This window comes from Rutidosis leptorrhynchoides, chromosome 3 (assembly GCF_046630445.1).
Source record: "Rutidosis leptorrhynchoides isolate AG116_Rl617_1_P2 chromosome 3, CSIRO_AGI_Rlap_v1, whole genome shotgun sequence".
NCBI classification, from domain to species: Eukaryota; Viridiplantae; Streptophyta; class Magnoliopsida; order Asterales; family Asteraceae; genus Rutidosis; species Rutidosis leptorrhynchoides.
Genome location: NC_092335.1, coordinates 690812996 through 690836812, shown reverse-complemented (window position 1 = coordinate 690836812; position 23817 = coordinate 690812996). Strand labels below are relative to the sequence as shown.

General features: G+C 33.1%; 1 protein-coding gene across 1 annotated transcript; it reads left to right on the top strand.

The window, feature by feature from the left end:
- The first annotated feature begins 4896 nt into the window (after positions 1-4896).
- LOC139899518 (protein trichome birefringence-like 34) lies at positions 4897-9119 on the top strand. Its single transcript, XM_071882354.1, has 5 exons — positions 4897-5575; positions 6485-6659; positions 6767-6963; positions 7494-7661; positions 8526-9119. The coding sequence occupies exons 1-5, from the start codon at positions 5010-5012 to the stop codon at positions 8890-8892; spliced, it is 1473 nt and encodes a 490-aa protein (XP_071738455.1). The 5' UTR covers positions 4897-5009; the 3' UTR covers positions 8893-9119.
- Positions 9120-23817: the final 14698 nt, after the last annotated feature.

Here is a 23817-nt window from a genome sequence, read left to right as displayed (position 1 = left end):
TAATTAATATTAAATCTTATTAATAATTATTTTAACTATTAAAATTAAATAATTTTGAATTATTTTAATTAATTATTTTGAATTGAGTACGAGAAGGTATAAAAGTTAGGTAGAACAAAACCAATTCTAAATTTATATTTTAATTTACACTTTTAAAATAAAATGACAACCAATATTATCTCTTATGATTGGATGTAGATTGTTTAATATACATTTTAGGTGTTTGATGAAATGTTCAGCTGATGAGTTTCTTAGTCGGACTATATGGTTTCACGGGTCATTAAACTAAATGATTTTAGCATTTACGTTCACATAATACCTAAAACATATTATTAAACGTTTTCGTTTAAATAAACTTGTAATTTCATAGGTCATTTCACTAGTGTGTACTATTTATTGAGGGATTTTTAGTGATTAGACGATCAAAAGTTAGTGACAAATAGTGTGTAAGAACAATTAATGACTGTCCTATAAGCTATATAAATTCTTACACTTTCTTTATAACTAGTCAGATTTGTCAAACAAATATATTAGCGTTAGTACCTCTGTGTTAACAACTATAAATAAATAATCGTACCTTTTTACTTTCATGAAAGTCTAAACTACTCGTTACGCAAGATAATTATGACTAAGTAGATTTATACTATTTACAGGTGACTAAGTAGATTTATACTATTTACAGGTGGCGACTTCTTGTAAGAAAACGGGTATGAAAACAGACAATCTGGATTGTTTCATTAATCGTTAAACACTTTTTTAATTAAGTATTTCGCCCCTCACAAGTCTCGAATTTACATGAAATTCTAATTAGGTTAAGACAAGAGCGATTTTTTTTCCAGACAAGAAGAAATCAAAATTACTTATTAGAGAATCTATGTTTCTGTGTGTTTTGATGAATGCAGAATTCTTTGAAAACTGAAATATAATATGTTTTTAGTAGTTATCATGAAGAGTCATAGCTCTTCATTTTAGGTGGAAAAATCGGTTGAAAGACAGATTTTCATTAAAACGAATAGTGTTATTGTGAAGTGTCTTTTCGTTGCCCCTTAGACCACGTCAGGGGCGCTGCCCCTTAGACCCCGCCAGGGGGCTAATCACGCTATTTGCGTGTCAGTTGCTAGCCAACTCTTACGGGCGTGTACTCCACACTCTCCGAAGTCGTTAAGTATAACTAGCTAACAATTGCATGCAAGTAAATCTCAAATCACTAAAATGAATGTTAGATAACACTAAAATCACCAACACTTCTTTCGATTGTAGCATTTGAGTCTTGTTGTGTGAGGTTACGAGTATTGACAATTTATTTATTTGTATCATTTGTTGTATCATTTATTAGTGTTTGTTGTGTATTTGTTCCACGCTTAATGACTGGTTCACTAGTTTCAAATAGATAAGGGGGTGTAATTAAACACGGATGAGTATGAATCAACTATAACTCATTAAGATGATATCGTTTGATATAATTTTGTTTAATATGTGTTTTTCCGAGAAAAGGAAAAAAAAACTTACTGAGATTGAAGATTTACATCTATGATATAGTGTATAATTTAACCATATGTATAATAGAACATGAACTTTATATTATATACCTATCCTAAAACTAAATGTAGGTAGAAGACAAAATGTAAGTGTTAACGTCATTTGCTATTGTTTTTAAAATTTGTCTAATCATAGCCAGTAGGGCTATATTTAAGGGGTTTTTGAATGCATGATTTGTTGTACGTCAAGTAAGTGGTTGAGGTGGTTTTTAAAAGTCAATAAGTAATTACTAAATTGTACAATAATTCAATTTATGTCCTAATTTTGTAAAGGTAGCCTCTAAGACTAATATTAGAAAAAAACTCTCTGTTTTTTTATTATGACATAAGGCTAGCAACCAATCAAAACTGGTTGCATCAAATGATGAATATACCCCCAAGAATTGAAGGCAGCAATTACACGTACCAAGTAGCCCAGCTAACCCGATCCATATCCTCTATTGATGTTCACGTGATATGCATGTTTTTTTTTTTTTTTTTTTTCTTCTTTAATTAATTTTCATGTATATATAATTATTATCTACTCCGTACTAATTAAATTATTTATGTTGTTGTGAATTACTTTTCAAATGAACTTTTTCCAAAATTCTTTTTTAGTTGTTCATAAATTTATTTATAGAATATATATTGAATTCATAGATTTTTTTTTTCCTTTTCTAAAAACTTTATAAAGTATATAAACATTTTTTAAACAAATAGAGCAAAATCATTTCGCTTGGTAACACATTTTTAGGGTTTGAAAAATTGATATAGCTAGGTTTATGCAGGGCCGTCCCGTAAAAAATATGAGCCCTGTTCAGCAAATACAAATTGGGCCTTTTGTATCGTAAAATTTTTCATATATATAAAAATAAGTTCTATAAAACTAATAATATCATGAGTACTACCATATTTCAATATGGCGGTTGCAAAAAACTTAATATCAAACAATTAATGGACTTGCGGTGGATTACTAAATATAATATGTTGGGTTTTTCTTGAGCCCATCCGTATTATGGGCCCTATTCTATAGCACACTTAGAACATGCTCAAATCCGTCCCTGAGTTTATGTAAAAAAAAAAAAAAATTATCGATCATACAATGAGTATCTCACACCATTTTCAAAAATAATTTTTATCATTGTCTTAGGATATATTTTGTATTCATTTTCACTCTCTCAATTTAATAGTCCTTGTTTGAATTTTAAAGTTTTTATTTCTCAGTCTTGATTTATCATTGTTTGTATTATCTATTATTTAATAAAATTTATATAAATGAAACACGTTAAATGACCAATACATTTATATAAATTTTATTCCCTCCGTCCCAGATTAATTGTCCCCAGACAAAAATCACACAGTTTAAGAAAAAATAACTGTCACATGTACATTTTCTGTACTTTTTCTTTACTTTACAGTTTTACCCTCAATCAATTAATTAGAAAACCGATTTACTGTTGTAATTTAATTAATTAATTAGGGACAAAATGGTAAACTTGACTAAATTTACTTTTCATATTTGGTAGTGGACAATTAATCTGGAACATTCCAAAATGGAATTTTGGACGATTAATGTGGGATGGAGGGAGTATTAAATAATACTCTTTCAACCCAAAATTTATTGTCTACAGAAAAAAATACACAATTTAACAATAAGTACTTGTCACATGTACCTTTTTGTTAACTTTTGAGTCTTACCCTTTACTTTTTACTCATCTTTTTGTCCTACATGAATAGAGTAGGGGCACAAAAACTTTTTATCACATTATTTTTTTTCATATATAAAAAGGGAGCTAATTCGTACACCACTAAAATTATCCATACACCACTAAATATGCAATACAGTGTTGTACTGTACAACTCTCTAAAACATATTTAGTGGTGTATGGATAATTTCAAGTGGTGTACGAATTGGTCCCCTTATGAAAATAACCAATTAAATTTGAGAAATCTCAAAATAAAATACTGGACAATAACTTTGGAACAAAAATAGTACATAACACAAATATATATATTTTAAGTCAAAGTTAATAAAAAAACCTGTAAAGTCAAACATTAACAATTGAATTAAGAGGGAAGGAATAACTATTTATTATTTTATCGTCCAATCAAATAGTTAATTTAGATTATACTTATGACAACCAAGTTCGTACATACCAAAAATATATTGCCCATCATCAACGCAACGCGCAGGACTTCGTACCTAGTTACTTCTGCATATGATAACATCGTCATAAGTATAATCATTTTTAAAAATATAGTGATTGTTTAATTTATGTGCTTAATTACCTAATATTCATTTGTAAATAAAGTCAATCGATCTTTAAATTTAAGCATGTTCTCTGTCAATCTGAAAAGGTTTGGTGTGGCAATTGTAGTAATTCCTAAAGTATAGGAGTAAAAGTGCAATTAATGTCTCGATATATATGACTTAACAAATTCACTGAATTCAATGCACGTAGTTACTGATTTCCGTTGCTTAATGGTTGATTCGTCGACTTTATAAATATATAAATGTTTCCATGCTAGATCCAATGATAACTGTAAACAAGGATAACTTGTAAAGAGGGAGAGTACGTACCCCGCCACCTTATTGTACACTATTTATTACGGAGTACAACTTAATATATATTGATAATTGGTATCGCTAAATTTAGTAATTACGGAGTAGTTTTTTTTTTGTGTGTCATTGGTACAATTAGAATATCAACAATAACAACAAAACCCAATACGTCATGAAAATTGTATGATCAAATTTTAATGAGTTTCAAAGCCTGCACATTCAGTTTAGACTCTAAGTGGCAGTCAAGTCGTCAATAAATCGACGCTTGTTGGTACAATTACAATATGTAACCTAATAATGATCTTGAAAAATTAATGAAAATGTCGTAAGCGAACTCCAACTTTACCAAAAAAAAATAGCTTGATGAGCTTGTTTTTGAGTAAAGCAAGTTATGTTCTCGATCTGTACATTGTGGATCGACTTTAGATAGAAGAAATTAATAAAAAGTTCACTAGTTGAGTTGCATACGATGCATGTTATGTTTCGAAACCGGCTAGCTAAACATACGGTTGGGACCCTGTGAAGTCTATTTAAACAGTATAACGAAATTATTTAGCAATTATATCAAATGTAACGTTAGAATTTAAGTTAGATATTTGTAGTTCAATCACAGAGCTTGAATAGTCGTAATGGGTCTCATGCATAATATTATTATCAGATACGGTTCAAAATAATAATAATGACAAGTAGTATCTACAAACAATGTTTAATTGTTTACACGTACATAGTCGTATAGTATAGATGAACATCAAGCATGTGGTTAATTAAAGCAATATGAGCATCGTAACTCCTCATGCACATACGAAAATGGCCCATAAATAGACTCAAACTAAGTGTTTCTACTTGCACAAAACTCGACCTCCTAATTTCTTCACCTCCCTTAATTAGTACTTTCTTAATTTTGTCTTTGTACGTTAGATATAAGATATATGGGGAAGAAGCATTCTTCCTCAATGGGATCATGGGACATGAAGACCATGTTCCATTGTAGCATCATCATGTTCTTCCTTGGAGGAATTGCTACTTTCTACTTTTATAGAAACAATGTTCAAGAAGCGGTTGTGAGTCACGACCTTAAGGTTGTTACTCTTACAACAACAACTACAATTACAACAACGAATGCATTAAGTGATACTTCAAATACAAATGAAGATACACAAGTTCAAGAAACTTATACGAATACAATTGAAGATACACAAATTAAAAAAAGTGACCCTAGTCCAAATACCAATGAAGATACACAAATTCAAAAAAGTGATACGGATACACAACCTCTTAATCATGAGAGAAGTCTGAAGATTGCCATGCCGTCGTTGACGGAAACTTGTGATTTATTCTCTGGCCATTGGGTTTATGATAACAAGAGTCATTACCCTTTGTATAAAGAAAATGAGTGCTCTTATTTGCATGGTGATTTAGCTTGCCAAACTTATGGAAGAAAGGATTCTAAGTATCAAAAATGGAGATGGCAACCTCATGATTGTGACTTCCCTAGGTAAACAAAACAACTTTACCAATTACCATTTACCATAACTATTTGGGCTCTTTTATTTAATTATTATAACAAGCATGGTGGTCGGCCGCACGTTGCGGCGGCCACCTCTTTGCTGCTTACGAAAAACTTTTTGTAGTACATAACTATTTTTACGTTAATGAGTTTAACATAACCGAACAGCAATTAATACGTTTCAACATATCAAACACTTATTATAGTTGTAAACAAAATGTGTCGTAAGCCCGTGCACTACTGAGATCTATGGTTTTGGTCAATACAATTAACATTCTTCCAACAATCTATAATTACAAAGCGTACATTAAGGGTTAAACCGAAATCAGTGCTAATAAAATAAATAAAATTGATTACTAACTAAAAAACACAATGTTTAGTTTGGAGAAATAAGGGTTAAATGAATGGGAGATGAAGTGGTGGTGATAAATATCTGGGGACTAAAAAGATTAAAATACCTTTAATAATAAAATAAATAATATTGATTACTAACTAACAACACAATGTTTAGTTTGGAGAAATAAGGGTTAAATGAATGGGAGATGAAGTGGTGGTGATAAATATCTAGAGGTTAAAAAGATTAAAATACATTTTACTAATAAAATAATGAAGTAAATAGTGAATTCATAGTTTCTATTGATATATATATATAATTTCATGCTGGTCGGATGTCCTTTCAAAAGCAGTTTCTTTATAGTACCTTCCGGTAAATTATACTTCATAAAGTAGAGAAATGGCTCTCTTTACCCTAAACATAGAGAAATGACTGCTTACATCTAACCTTATTCATACCTTGTACAAGTGGGATTAAGTATTTTTGTTGATATACTAATATATTACGACCTACCATCTTTATTTGTGCTAATATATATGTATTATTTGTGTGTCGATGAATAGGTTTGATGGCAAGATGATGCTAGAGAAACTTACGAATAAAAGGTTATTGTTTGTAGGTGATTCGGTAAATAGGAACCAATGGGATTCAATGATGTGCCTACTCCATACATCAATTCCAGGAGAGAAGAAGCTTGGTGTAGGTCTAAATAAGACCTTGTATACCTTTAGGTCTAATGTAAGTATTAATACGTTACATTTTGCTCTATATACAATATATACTCCGTACTTAATTAGTACTCCATCATTAAATCACGTACAAAATAAACTGGTGAAACATTTCAGGACTACAATATATCGATTGACTACTATTGGGCTCCTATGTTGGTAGAATCTAATGGGGACGATCCATCTAACCATCGACTTGATCATCGAACAATTCGAGTAAAGTCCATTGAGAAACATGCTAGGCATTGGGTTGATGCAGATATACTTATCTTTAATTCTTATCTTTGGTGGAGATTACCCCAAGTAAAGCTCTTGTAAGTTTGGATACTAATTAAGACCTTTAAAAAAATCACGTGTTTTGTTTGATATTTTAAGGTGTTAATAACATCAACAACCTAACTGTGTAAGTTAGGTTCGAGCTTGGTTGGTTTGTAGTTTTGTTTTAAGCTCGGTTGATTTTGGTTGTACGTTATTTGGGCTTCAATTTTTGTTGAAGTTCCCATGTTTTTATGAAGTTTTCTGTTTTTTCTCCGAAAAAAAATAAAAAACAACTTTTTTTTGTCATATAGCTTTAAAATACTTTTGAAACTATTTTGTCATCAAGGGCAAGTAAAACTGTGTGATCTATTTTTAAGTTGGTAAAGAGTAAAATAAAATAGTGTAAATAATATTTTGATAGTATATGATAAAAAGTTAGTGGTGTAAGAAACACCGCACAATATTATATTATATCAACCTATCATATAGTTAAGTTTTTATTGTTTAAAGATTAATACTCAATTATTTAAGAAGCATTTAATGTGTTACTCGGTCCTGATTAGGTTTCTTTCTGTTCACTCATCAGGAAGAGTCCTGGATCATTGTTGGGTGGTGATAATCAAGTATATGATATGGTGGATAACGTACGTGCCTACAAGATGGCTCTAAACACGTGGTCCCAATGGGTTCATGCCAATATCAACCGTGATAGGACCAAGATGTTTTTCATGGGCGTTACCGCTACTCATTCAAAGTACGAAATGACAAAAATTTTCTGTCAGCTGGTTCATTTTCGTCTAGCTAGACACTCTTAACTAATTTATCAATATAGTTACACACTCAATTATGACTTTATGATATGTATATAAAAAATTATACACTTTTAAATGCATGAGAATTAATTAATAATAATAAAAAATTAATAAATAAAATGATGATAGCTCAGGTTCAAACATCATTCTCATCAATCAATCAAAAGTCAAATCAATCAAAATTGACTTAGTTTAGTATTCTATTTTGTATTATATTAACGCTAATAGCAATTATAGGTACAAACTTGTCAACGAAGGTTTTTTAGCTCTAAAATATGTGTAAATATATATTTATATATATATAAGTCAACATTAGTCAACATCCGTTTCGACCCCGTCTCGGCCCCGTTTTTTTCGTTGCGACATTTTGAGGTCGCTACCGTTTCGGCCCCGTCTCGCGTCTTTTTCAACCTTGGCTGCAAGTCACGGTCACCATTATTCATGGTATTATTGTCGACTATCACTTATATGTACGTATTAATAATGTATACACTTATAGGTACGAAGTTTAAATAATTATGATAATTATAAGGTTAAAATGTAAATGGGTATGGGGATAAGGTTTTCTATGTTAAGCCTTCCCAAAAATGAGTTATTTTTACTAAGATGTATGCGGCCTAACTCTACTATCTCATGATCGTTTTCGACCCTTTTATCCATTCACCGCAAAATGTAATCCTAGTGAATATTAGAACCTGAAACTTTTTCTAAAAAAGTCAAACTTTAACCACTAAACTATATATGTCTTTGTGCGTTTATAAGAGGATGACATCCTGATAGTATGAACCTATTTCTTCATTTTGTAGGGCTGAAGATTGGGGCGGAAAGCACCTTGGAACATGTTATAAAGAGAAAGAGCCAGTTAAGGACGAAAATTATTGGGAAAGCGGAACTGATCCGAAAATGCTAAGAATATTGGAGTCAACACTGGGAAAATTGAAAGCGAAAGGGGTGAATGTTCAGCTGGTAAATATAACACAACTAACACAACAACGAAAAGATGGGCACCCAACTCTTCATAGAAGATTATGGCGTCCCTTAACGGACGAGCAAATAAAGAACCCTGCACGTACTTCTGATTGTACACATTGGTGTCTTCCTGGAGTTCCTGATATTTGGAATGAACTTCTCTTGGCTTACATTTTTTCGGCAACAAATACTATCAGCCAATAAAAAAGTAAGAAATTATCGTCTTGATAGCTAAGCGTGATACAATACAAAAAAATTCTATTTGTCATCTTTGAAAGTTTCCAACGTGTTGTTATCGGTGGGAATTATGATGCAGGACCACCAGTTACATGTCTTGTCATTTGTTCATTTAAGTTTGTTTAGGGCCATAATGCAACGTAAAAAATTGTTTGTATATATATTTATGAAAAGTAAAAGTTTGTTATTGACAATTGTTGTATCGATGGCTATTGTTGGTACTTACTAATGCACAACAAGTAAATGTTAATTACTCAAGAAATTGAACATTATTTTTTCTCGAAACGAATAATAAAAACCGTACTATTGTTCAAGAAAAGAATACGAGTATTAAATTTAGAAATTTATTAGAAAAATAACTACGAGTATTATTTGGATATTTCTATTCAGGATATGTATTAAGGAAATACTAACTAATCCTCTAAGATCATTTAAAACCATGATCTACATTGACTTGGAGTCAGATGTTATACTTTTCGGGAAAAAAAATGATTTACCCTTCACAATAATTTACTCCCTCCGTCCCATTTCTATTATCCGTTATTTCAGTTTGGGATGCCACAAATTAATTGTTCGTTTCCATAAATAGAAAAGAATAATGTGATAGAAATATCTCGTGCCTCTACTTTATTCATGTAGGACAAAAAGATAGGTAAAAAGTAAGGGATAAGATCGGAAAGTTAACAAAAAAGTACATGTTAAACAGTGTGTTTTTTGATTGAAGATGATAGACTTGGGACGGAGGGAGTACTTAATACACTCTTTAACTATTTAGATATTAACTTAATTTCGAGAACACGCTCATCGGCCTCTTTGCCATTACGTTTAATTGATAAAACGGCTGACATTACATAGGCAAGGGTAATTGACTTTTCTGAGACGATAAAAAAATCGGCAGATGTCGTGGCGTCGATTGTTGGAGATTGGTGTTTTGATATATTGAATATGTAGATGTAGATAGATGAAATTTCCTTTAATTTTTAACTTCTAGTTATGTTTTATACAATATAATTCTCAAATGTTAACATTAATGTGTACTTATAATCAACTTTTCATTCTCAAAGTCAACCTCACTTCATCAAGCATTTACTACTACTTACTACTTCTTGATTGTTGCATGCAATCCCAGATCGATAGTTACTGACCAAGTGATTTAAGCATTTCTAGACTAAATAAGTACGATGATTTCATAGATTTACAACAAATATATCAAAAAGTGGTAATAAAACTGTTGAAAACTCAAAATCACCTCATTTGCATTAACACCACATGTCCCTCTCCGCGAAAATCGTACATCCAACAACTATAGAACAAATAAATTTTCAATCAAAATTGACGATTAAATTTTATTAGGATCGTTTAATCTGTGATTCCAATGTATAGACTTTCTTTTAACGATCAATAAAAAATCAAATTTTAACTGTTAAATACAAACTTTTGAATACTTATAATCAAATAATCGAGAATAGTTGAATATTCGATCACATATGAATAATCGATCTAACTTGATCATCCTTATTCCTAATCCCTATTTGAACATAATAAGAATCAACAAAGTTTAAAACGTTGCGGAATCAAAACTGAAGGTTGATTATTCGTTGACAAACAGGTTGTAAATCGCGATATATGAATTTCAAAATCCTAATCTCACCTACAACGAAAAGCTCCAGTTAATTGATGATGATGATATAAAATAATAGGAATTAAATTTTTATATTAGGCAAAATACGTGCAAATCGGTGATGATAAAAAACGATTACTCGATGCTTCGTCGATTTTGGTATAGATAAACTGAGAAGAATTTGAAAGATAGGTAGACGGTCATCGAACGATGATTTTGAACAGAAGAAGAAAATTTGACTTTGAATGGAAGGAGAGTAAGTAAGAATGGTAGTGTCATTGGAAGAACCCTAAATAAGAATGGATTGCAGACCCTAAAACTGAATACGACGGGTTGAGTTTCTAATCCTTCATTCCATAGGCAAACATGTCATTTTCTTGTAATTAACTAGAGTTAAAATTGATTTAATCTCCATTTAACAGGTCATCAGTTACGTTGTCAGAATAATTAACAGTCTGACACGTCAGACATATTATTCCTTTGCTTTATAAGATGGTATATAGATTCTTAAATTTTGAACCTATAAAAATACTGGTAGTACTTCTATTGACTTATGATTTATCTATATATAGATATAGAAGGACTCATTCAAAGGACAAAGACTGATTTTTCTATATATAGAATGATATACTTGACCTTGTGCATTTAATATGTAGACCAGTTTTCTAACCACCATGAAAGCGTATGTCAAAGAACAATAAGCATTTAAGCGTTAAATGAAAATAAATTATAGTTTTTAGGCTGACTAAAAGTGAATTTTAAAATAAATTTCAAACAATATGTACTAAGATATGTAAAATCCGGTGAAATTACATGTTAGGAACGACTAGGTGACCCCTAACAAGACTTGATAACTCCAATTATCAAACTCACTTACAATAAACGAAAATATGTGATGAACTCGAAGAAAACTAGCAAGAACGACAAAAACACGAGAGTATAACGAGATTATATGTAATCATAGATGATTACTTTAATCCTCGGCCAACCAAAGAGTATTCTTATTGATAAAATTCTTGATCCAAATTTACATGTTACATATGGGTATTTATAGAAAACGAACACGGAAACTACTTAATGAGCAAGTTTCCTATTTCTAGAATTTTCTTGCCGCCAGGGGCATACTCGCGATTGCGAGTCCCTACTTCCACACCATTCGCGATCGCGAATCACATTTTGAGGCCAAAATCCAGTCGCAATATTCAAGCTCCAGTTAGCGAGTGTATTAGGATTGCGATCGCGAGTTTACAACATCCCAGGAACATGTTATTGTTTAACTTGATTCGCACTCCAATAATCTCCCACTCGAAGAGACGTTAAACAACATCCATATTTAACATGACTTATCATCATCCCACAACAACGACCCGACCCACTAATTACACATCCTTTTGATACCGTCGGATTTGCACTCGAGTCACACCGCACATCACCCGATGACCTTCGAGCAAGTGAAGTCTTTCAACACCAAAAAAATATAGTTGAGTTATAATTCGTTCCTTTTGTTACTAGCTTGGGAAACAAGAACTACTATCTGGCTATGGCACCCACCTCCATAGGTTTGGAGATAATGGGTCGTTTGAGTCCGACCCGACCCAATTAACCTCATTGCCCAAGCGATTCACCCGTACAAAACTCCATCCACCCGATTTATCTTTCCAATAAAGAACAAACCCACTGGTATAACAAACATGTGGATAACCCCATCAAGGTAGCCGCGTGAGAACGCAATCACACCCTTGATCTTTCACATAACCGCCTTAGCTTTTACCATTGAAACACCAACCACATGCGTGCACACGTCTTTTGACAAACCTAATTTTCCATCCCAAGCCAACTCCAACTGTATGGATGTATCTTTGATAGTGACTATCAGGAAAATCTCTTGTTCATCTTCCTCGACCGATCGCAACAAAGTTGCCATTGGAGAAGATATACCCGAAGTGAGAAAAGCTCTAGTGCACCCAATTCGACCCAAATTTCTACTAGCTTCAACTTCTTTTGAGCTCCCTCTCCAAAAAGACCTCTCAACAATAACAGAAGGCATTAGCACGCTAGGACTTTTAACACCCAAAAAATCACCTAGCAACTCTGCAACCATATACATGGTTCCTTTCTTGTACCCGCAAGCAACCACAAGACCTCCTTTAAACACCATTCATCTTTGATCTCCAAATAGAACATGACACCTTTCATTATTCAATTGCCCAACCGAGATCAACCTACTCTTGAGCTTTGAGATGAATCTCACATTCCTTAAGATCCATGCATAATTCAAGTGTCTAACAACTGGGCCACTCACACCCGAGAAATCAAGTGTCTTCCCATCCGCAACTCGGACTTTATCAGAATAACTCTTGAAACTCAACATCTCGTTCACGTATGGGGTAGCATGATACGAGGCACTCGAATCTAAAACTAAAGATTGGTCAAGAACCTCTTCTTGGAACATCAACGCATATTCGATCACCATATTCGTTGCGCTCCCACCCGACTTTAAACTCGGGCACCTTGATTTGTAGTGACCAACTTATTGACAATTCCAACACATCACATTCTTGCTCCTTGATGAACTCCTTAACCTAGATCTTCCCCGACTAATACTTAGAACCGAACCCGAACTCCCATTCGAATCTTTCCTTCAAATACCTCCGCTAAGAATCAAATCATGAATTCCTCCAAAAGTGAGTTTAGTAGTTCCGGATGAACCACTGGCCGTCGTTACCGTACCGGCCCAACTATGGGGTAGTGAACATAGCAAAACACGCTTGTAGCTCATCATCGAATTTATTATCAACCGATTTCAAATGGGCCGGAATTAAATTAAATTCGTTCATATGATCCGCCAACGAAGAACCCCCTTCATTTTAGCATTTACCAATTGCCTTATCAAGAAAACCTTGTTCAAAGCGAATGGATTTTCATACATGTTAGATAAAGCCGTAAGTAATTCCGCCGTTGTGGTTTCATCCACGATGTTGTAAGCAACGTTCTTGACCAGAGAAAGTCGAACAACTCTTAGGGATTGCCTATCCAACAACTCCCACTCGCCGTGAGCCATCTCTTCCGATTTAATACCAGTTAACAGTTGGTAATGCTTCTTGTGATAGATTAGATCTTCAATTTGCATCTTCCAAAAAATAAAATCGGCGCCATCAAACTGATCGATCTTCACATCACTCTTTTCCGTCATCGTTCCCGCAAAAACCTGAGCTTAAGATCTGATACCACTTTCTAGGATTGCCTAGGTGATCCCTAACAAGACTTGCTAACCCCAAGTTATCAAACCCACTTACAATAAACGAAAATATGTGATGAACACGAAGAAAACTAGAAAGAACGATAAAAAACATGAGAATATAAAGAGGTTATGTGTAATCAAAGATGATTACTTTAATCCTCGACCAAATAAAGAGTATTCTTATTGATAATATTCGTGGTCCAAATTTACAGGTTACATATGGGGTATTTATAGGAGAAAACAAACACGGAAACAACTTAACGCGCAAGTTTCCTATTTCTAGAATTTTATGGCAGCCCAGGGGTATACTCGCTATCGCGAGTCCCTGCTTTCATACCATTCGCGATCGCGAATCACAGTTCAAGGCCAAACTCTAGTCGCAATATTCAAGCTCCGGTTTGCAAGTGTATTAGGCTCGCGATCGCGAGTCTGGCTTTCCCGATCGCGAGTTTACATCAGCCCAGCAACATGTTCTTGTTTAACTCGATTCGTACTCCAACATTACATTCTTAACCAAGATAAACAGTAGAAAATGATAGGTTCTATAAAAATGACGAACCGGCGTTGAAGAATTAGTATATAGAGAAGTATTAAATAAAATGATCAATAACCAATAGTTTCATCTTTAAAATATAGGAGAATATATCTAATGATCTGATTGACTCATTTTTTATTCATACCTTACATCGTCATATTGACTAGGTACATCGATCTATTTAACACTAACAATTAAGTTGAACAATTGAAACACATAAAAATCTCGTCTTTGCACATCCTAAATAGATCAATCCATCAATATGTAAATTGTGATGCCCCGTACAAAACCATCGTGTACGATTCATCAACAACAGGATCATTACAAGGTCAAACACTATATGCTGTTTCAAAATAAGTTGGCATTCATGAATAAAGGTGACGTTTTAACCAACGTCAAATGTTTAACAACCAAAAGTATGCTTCTAAGAAGAGCAAGCAATAATAGTACGTGACCCATAGGTCGTTACAAATACATTGTTTCAAAAGTAATAAAGTTTGAATGTGTAGTGACCCGAACTTTTCTATGTTTATATATATATTAAATGAAATTGTTATTTACATGATTAAGTGTTTCCAATATGTTAAGCAATCAAACTTGTTAAGACTTGATTAATTGAAATAGGTTTCATATAGACAATTGACCACCCAAGTTGACCGGTGATTCACGAACGTTAAAACTTGTAAAAACTATATGATGACATATATATGGATATATATATAGTTAACATGATATTATGATAAGTAAACATATCATTAAGTATATTAACAATAAACTACATATGTAAAAACAAGACTACTAACTTAATGATTTTGAAACGAGACATATATGTAACGATTATCGTTGTAACGACATTTAATGCATATATATCATATTAAGAGATATTTATACATCATAATATCATGATAATATAATAATTTAAAATCTCATTTGATATTATAAACATTGGGTTAACAACACTTAACAAGATCGTTAACCTAAAGGTTTCAAAACAACACTTACATGTAACGACTAACGATGACTTAACGACTCAGTTAAAATGTATATACATGTATTGTTTTAATATGTATTCATACACTTTTGAAAGACTTCAAGACACTTATCGAAATACTTCTACTTAACAAAAATTCTTACAATTACATCCTCGTTCAGTTTCATCAACAATTCTACTCGTATGCACCCGTATTCGTACTCGTACAATACACAGCTTTTAGATGTATGTACTATTGGTATATACACTCCAATGATCAGCTCTTAGCAGCCCATGTGAGTCACCTAACACATGTGGGAACCATCATTTGGAAACTAGCATGAAATATCTTATAAAATTACAAAAATATGAGTAATCATTCATGACTTATTTACATGAAAACAAAATTACATATCCTTTATATCTAATCCATACACCAACGACCAAAAATACCTACAAACACTTTCATTCTTCAATTTTCTTCATCTAATTGATCTCTCTCAAGTTCTATCTTCAAGTTCTAAGTGTTCTTCATAAATTTCGAAAGTTCTAGTTTCATAAAATCAAGAATACTTCCAAGATTGTAAGTTTACTTCCAAGTTTTCTAAATCCATTCCAAGTAATCATCCAAGATCAAGAAACCTTTGTTACTTACAGTAGGTTATCTTTCTAATACAAGGTAATAATCATATTCAAACTTTAATTCAATTTCTATAACTATAACAATCTTATTTCGAGTAGAAATCTTACTTGAAATTGTTTTCGTGTCATGATTCTGCTTCAAGAACTTTCAAGCCATCCAAGGATCCTTTGAAGCTAGATCCATTTTTATAATTTCCAGTAGGTTTATCCAAGGAACTTGAGGTAGTAATGATGTTCATAACATCATTCGATTCATACATAAAAAGCTGTCTTATTCAATGTTATAAACTTGTAATCACTAGAACATAGTTTAGTTAATTCTAAACTTGTTCGCAAATAAAGTTAATCCTTCTAAATAGACTTTTAAAATCAACTAAACACATGTTATATATCTATATGATATGCTAACCTAATGATTTAAAACCCGGAAACACGATAAACACCACAAAATTGGATATACGCCGTCGTAGTAAAACCGGGGGCTGTTTTGGTTGGGATAATTAAAAGCTAAGAAGAACTTTGATTTAAAAGCTATACTTCTGGAAAAATGATTTTTCTTATGAACATGAAACTATATCCTAAAATCATGGTTAAACTCAAAGTGAAAGTATGTTTTTCAAAATGGTCATCAAGATGTTCTTTCGACGAAAATGACTACCTCTTTCAAAAATGACTTGTAACTTGTATTTTTGACTATAAACTTATACTTTTTCAATTTAGATTCATAAAGTTAAGTTCAATACGAAACCGTGGCCACTAGAATCACTCAAAACGGATTAAAAACGAAGAAATGGCGAGTAAAACAAGATTGATAAAAACTACTCATTTTACCTACGTGAAAGTTAGTAATAAATCTATTCCAACCATAACCTAATCAACTTATATTGTATATTATGTAATCTTGAGATACCATAGACACGTATACAATGTTTCGACCTATCATGTCGACCCATCTATATATATATTGCGGAACAACCATAGACACTCTATATGTGAATGTTGGAGTTAGCTATACAGGGTTGAGGTTGATTCCAAAATATATATATAGTTTGAGTTGTGATCAATACTGAGATACATATAAACTGGGTCGTGGATTGATTCAAGATAATATTTATCGATTTATTTCTGTACATCTAACTGTGGACAACTAGTTGTAGGTTACTAACGAGGACAGCTGACTTAATAAACTTAAAACATCAAAATGTATTAAAAGTATTGTAAATATATTTTGAACTTACTTTGATACATATGTATATATTGTTATAGGTTCGTGAATCAACCAGTGGCCAAGTCTTACTTCCCGACGAAGTAAAGATCTGCGAAAGTGAGTTATAGTCCCACTTTTAAAATCTAATATTTTTGGGATGAGAATACATGCAGGTTTTATAAATGATTTACAAAATAGACACAAGTACGTGAAACTACATTCTATGGTTGAATTATCGAAATCGAATATGCCCCTTTTTATTAAGTCTGGTAATCTAAGAATTAGGGAACAGACACCCTAATTGACGCGAATCCTAAAAATAGATCTATTGGCCCTAACAAACCCCATCCAAAGTACCGGATGCTTTAGTACTTCGAAATTTATATAATATCCGAAGGGTGTCCCGGAATGATGGGGATATTCTTATATATGCATCTTGTTAATGTCGGTTACCAGGTGTTCACCATATGAATGATTTTTATCTCTATGTATGGGATGTGTATTGAAATATGAAATCTTGTGGTCTATTGTTACGATTTGATATATATAGGTTAAACCTATAACTCACCAACATTTTTGTTGAAGTTTAAAGCATGTTTATTCTCAGGTGAATACTAAGAGCTTCCGCTGTTGCATACTATAATAAGGACAAGATTTGGAGTCCATGTTTGTATGATATTGTGTAAAAACTGCATTCAAGAAACTGATTTCGATGTAACATATTTGTATTGTAAACCATTATGTAATGGTCGTGTGTAAACATGGTATTTTAGATTATCATTATTTGATAATCTACGTAAAGCTTTTTAAACCTTTATTTATGAAATAAAGGTTATGGTTTGTTTTAAAATGAATGCAGTCTTTGAAAAACGTCTCATATAGAGGTCAAAACCTCGCAACGAAATCAATTAATATGGAACGTTTTTAATCAATAAGAACGGGACATTTCAGAATGCAAGATAAAATGTTTCATGCGGTGACATCTCTATTAAAGCGCAGCGGAGTCTACAAGGCATGACTATACAGCGGAAGCAAGCAAACCTTAAGCACCTGAGAAAAACATGCTTAAAAACATCAACACAAAGGTTGGTGAGCTATAGTTTAAGTATAACAGTAATGTAAGGAAGGTCACGAGATTTCAGTGCTTCAACAGTGTTTCAAAACAGTATGAAAAGTATATGTATAACCGTGGGCACTTGGTAACTAACTTAACGTTTATTACCCCCTAAAAGTACACTTGGCGAGTGCGTATGTTTATGAAGTATTAAACAACCGTTAAATGCTAGTGCTACTAGCCCGAGTGGGGATGTCAAACCCTATGGATCCATATCTAAGATTCGCGTTCACCGGTTCAAAGACCAATGACTAAACGTTACCGAGCTAAGGGGAAAGTTTATGCCTTTGTATAACCTACACATATATAAAGTTTAAGTACTCGTGCCTAGTATGTAAAACGTAAAATGCACATGTATTCTCAGTTCCTAAAATAGTTAAAGTAAAAAAAAGGGATGCTATAACTCACAGTGGAAAAGTAGTAGTAAAGTTGACTCGGGAAAAGTAACCAAGTACGTTTGTCCAAAAGGTCCTCAACCTAAGTCAAAAGTTACTAAGTCAGTAAATCGTCCCAATAGGTTTAAATGTATGTAAATTAGGTCTTAAGTGTCATCATCATTCATCATCAACCAAAAAGTATAAAGTAAGTTTCATTCTAGAAAAGAGTTTAAAACAAAGGCTGACTTCGATCAGTCGCCACGGCCTCTACACAAACCGAATTGAGGTGGGACCAGTGGACATGGCTCCGTATATGACTCCTTTAGTTTCCGTAAAAATTCCAGAACCAAACTCGTGTTCGTTTGACCGTGGCGACGGTTTAAGTGCGAGTAGGTCAGAGTTTTCAGCACAACGTTAAAAGGACATAGTGACGTTCGGAGGGCCATAGATCCTAAACCGTAACTCGGATTAAGACGAGGTCTAAATGGAAAATCATCTACTAGAACCGAACTAACTGAAAATCAACTTTACAGTAGCCCAGGTAGTATGATCAGTTCCAGAAACAGTAGCTAAAGGTTTTCCGGTGGGTTCTTGGTGCTTGATGCTCACCACGGTTCTCATCCTTGATGCGTATAGCTTCAAGTGTACAACTCGTTGATGGGGTTGCATCATCTTAGCCAAGTTTTGACCATCATAACACTAGTGTAAGTCTAAGATAAGTTGCACAACTCACTTAAGAGTTGTATGTAGTTTGATGAACCAAAGTTACATCAAGATCTTAGATCCGACACATACATGAGTTACAAAAGTAATATTAAGCTACAAACTTGAAAGTAAACTAACTAATCAAGATCTTAAGTTGTAGAACATAGTTCTTAGTTAGATCTTGAAGATCCTAGACCCAAAAGTCTAGATCTAATGTTCTTAAGTTAAATACTAAGTTATAAGACATGAATCTTTACTTTAATGAAACCATAAGTTATGAAACTTAGATTTTTATCTTGTAAAGTGTATGTAAGCTCATAAGCTCTTGTTTACAACAAAATAAGTAGACCATAAACTATAGAAACTTAGATCTTTCATAAGTATATGAAGTTATAACTAGGAAGTTATACTTCTATGTTCTTGAACTTATAAAGTTAACTTTTAGTTTCAAGAAATATGAGATCAAGATTAACTAGTAATACTTGACCAAATTAACAACATCACAACTTTAAAGTACATAAAATGGAGAAATAAGTTAAATCTATAAGTATTATGTTCATATTTGCTTCATACTTGAGAAGATTCAAACCAATGTTTAGATCTTAAGAATTCAAGTCTACAAAATATAAACATAAAGAAGATCATCAAGTTTATGAACTTTAGATCTTGAAAACATTTAAGAGTAGAACCTTAAACTAACAAGTTTAGGTTCTTGTTCTTGGTTCTTCATCAAACAAGAGATGGAAGTAACCAAGATCTATGAAGATACAAGTTAAAGAACTTGATCTTTAACATCAACAACACACAACAAGTAATAAATCAAGTAACAAAACAAGAAACAATGATGATGATGGATATGGGTTATGGTTTTTAGATAGGAGAAAGGAGAGAATTCAAAGTTTGTTTACTTACAAAGAAGAGAGAATATTGAGAGAAAATAAAGTGTTGTTTGAATGTGTGTGAAAAAGTGAGGTGAACTAGTAAGTATGTAACAAGTTAAAATGAAAATTGAACTCCCATACACCTCCTACAAGGCCGACGATTTCCTAGCATAAATGGGAAGTCAAATTTCACTTTCAAGTATTGGAACGGTGGTGAAAGCTTGAATGGGTAATAAGGTTAAATTGCATGGGAGAAAGGTGTAGCATGCTTGAAGTATTTGTCTCCTAATTAGCTTAATAAATTCATACTTAACCTTAATGTAATACTAGTATAATACATGGCCTTACAAGTCCATTAAATGTGTAGGGTGGGATTACTAGTCCATGAAATAAAAGTCCAAGCCCAAGTACAAGTAAGTATGCAATTTAAATAAATAAAGCCCAAGTAATTAACTACTAACCTTAGTTAATTAAAATGATTAATAATAAATAATCATGAATGTAAATAATATTCAAAAATATTATTCGTGAAAAGTACGCGTGTCACAAAGACTTGTCGGGCCATGGAAAGTTAAATACGGTAACAAGTAAATGTAATAAAATACATTTAGTAAAGCGCAAGTATTAATAATAAATATTAATAATAAACGTTGGAAAATTCCGGGTTGTTACATTACCCACCTGTTAAAGAAAATTTCGTCCCGAAATTTTAAGCTGAGGTAGATGGAGGAGTTGGGAAAAGGTGAGGATACTTCTGCATCATTCGATCCTCTCACTCCTAGGTAAACTCAGGTCCTCATTTGGCATTCCATCGAACTCGGACGATCGGAATCTTGTTGCATTTCAAAGTTTTGACCTCACTGTCCATAATTTCAACAGGCTCTTCCACGAAGTGGAGTTTGTCGTCAATGGTAAGTTCCTCCCATGGTATGATATGTTCCGGGTCAGCAAGACACTTCTTCAAATTAGATACATGAAAGGTAGGATGATCTGAGCTCAATTGAGTGGGAAGATCCAAACGGTAAGCAACGGGTCCAACACGCTCCAAGATTTCGAAAGGACCAATGTATCGTGTGTTTAACTTTCCACGTTTTCCAAAACGAACCACACCTTTCCAAGGTACAACCTTCAACATTACACGGTCACCGACGTTGAATTCAAAGTCTTTACGTTTGAGGTCAGCATAACTCTTTTGGCGATTACGGGCCGTCTTAAGTCTCGCTTGAATCTGAGCAATCTTTTCCGTTGTTTCATGGACTACCTCGGGTCCAGTGATTTGCTTTTCGCCTACTTTAGCCCAACAAATAGGAGATCGGCACTTGCGGCTTCAAAAGGTGCGGCATTAATGCTCGAGTGATAACTGTTGTTGTAAGAGAATTCGGCTAGCGGCAAATGCCTTTCCCAAGCCTTTCCAAAATCAATGACACATGCACGCAACATGTCCTCCAAAGTCTGAATTATGCATTCACTTTGCCCGTCGGTCTGTGGGTGATATGCAGTACTCATGTCGAGGAGGGTTCCCATGGCTTCTTGTAAAGAATGCCAAAATCTGGAAGCAAAATGGGGATCGCGATCTGAGATGATCGATAAAGGTACACCATGACGAGATACAACCTCTTTGATGTATAGTTGAGCAAGTCTCTCCATCGTATCCGTTTCCTTCATGGCTAGGAAGTGTGCAGATTTAGTAAGACGGTCAACGATAACCCAGATGGTATCGTATCCACCCACCGTCTTTGGTAGCTTGGTAATGAAATCCATTGTTATCCTTTCCCACTTCCATTGTGGGATTTCTGGTTGTTGAAGTAATCCAGAGGGCCTCTGATGCTCGGCCTTAATTTCGAGCAAGTCAAACACTTCCCAACATAAGTTGCAACGTCCTTCTTAAGATTAGGCCACCAATACTGTTCCTTAAGATCGTGGTACATTTTTCCCGCTCCAGGATGAACAAATATCTCGACTTGTGGGCTTCATCTAAAATAAGACTCCGTAGATCTCCATAACGAGGTACCCAAATCCTTCTGGCAAAATATCGAAGTCCAGTTTCCTTAACTTCAAATCGAGAAACGAGAATGTTCAAGTATTCGTGAGATATGTTCTCTTCCTTGAGAGCCTCATCTTGGGCTGCTCGGATCTGGCTATTGAGGTTCGAATGAATGGTGATGTTCAGTGCCCGAACTCGAAGAGGTGCCATCCTCTCCTTTCGACTCAAAGCGTCAGCTATAACATTGGCCTTGCCAGGGTGATAACGAAGTTCACAATCATAGTCGTTCAGCGTCTCGATCCATCAACGCTGTCTCATATTTAGTTGCTTCTGATCGAAGATGTGTTGGAGGCTTTTATGATCGGTGAAAATAGTGCTCTTAGTTCCATAAAGATAGTGTCTCCACTACTTTAATGCAAAGACAATGGCTCCAAGCTCGAGATCGTGCGTTGTGTAATTTCGATCGTGAATCTTCAGTTGAGAAGAGGCGTAAGTGATAACCTTTGTGCATTGCATCAGTACACAACCAAAACCACTCTTCGAAGCATCGCAATAAACGACGAAATTCTCACTGCCTTCAGGAAGTGATAAGATAGGTGCGGTGGTTAACTTCATTTTCAAAGTTTGAAATGCTGATTCCTGTTCGAGTTCCCAAATGAACTTCTTTCCTTTGTGGGTTAGCGCGTGATGCGTTGAAACAGTACCTTTATTTATGAACGAATTTGAGTTGTTTTGTTACACGAATTGATTTGTTGTATATATGGTATTTTAATGAATTTAGGTTGGTTTCAAACATATATAGGCAACTAGTCTTATCCATGTAGTTTAGTTTGTTGGTAAATCCGGTTCGTTCCACAGGGAGACAGTGTTCAAATTAAAATTTTTTTTAATAGTCTTTGAAGTTAAACTTATTTAAAGGGGGTTTTGGATTAGGAATTTATAATACTACATAATAATAATAAAATATAACTTAATCCTAATTTAATTGAACTACTTATTAATTTATACAAATACATTATTTATAATTATTAACTTAAAAGTGAATCAATTGAAAGTATACTAATAAGTTTATTACTAAATGATAATTAATAAAATAATAACTTTTAATAAAACTAATTAATTAGAATTTTGTTTTGAGCAATTATAATATAAATTTATTTAAATTAACTAAATAACATATTTTAATTAAATTAATATAAATTAATAGGAATTATAATAATTAACTAATTATAAACTAATTACTAATTATAAATTATTATCTTAAATACTAGTTATAAATTAATAACTTAAATATAATAATAAAATATTTAAAACCCTAGGTTTTAACCTAATTGCTACAGTACTCGTATTAATACTTACGCATTTTGCGTAATGATATACGCGTTCCGCGTGTGTTTTAAAACGTACGCGTATCGTGTGATGTATACACGATCCGCGTATGATATAATCGATGTGACAAAACAGTAATGTTTAAACTGAATTATAATGTTGTATAATTTTTTTAGTTTTACTGAATAAATATACGTAAATAATAATATTAATAATTAGCAATATATAAATGGGAGTGTTTACTTAAATGTGTCACCTTTAGATCCATGGATTGTTTTTGAGTTTA

Coding starts and splice junctions, on each gene's coding strand:
- LOC139899518 (XM_071882354.1), top strand. CDS start 5,010: ATGGGGAAGAAGCATTCTTCCTCAATGGGATCATGGGACATGAAGACC. Junction 5,576..6,484: donor CATGATTGTGACTTCCCTAG/GTAAACAAAACA, acceptor GTCGATGAATAG/GTTTGATGGCAAGATGATGC. Junction 7,662..8,525: donor GTTACCGCTACTCATTCAAA/GTACGAAATGAC, acceptor TTCATTTTGTAG/GGCTGAAGATTGGGGCGGAA.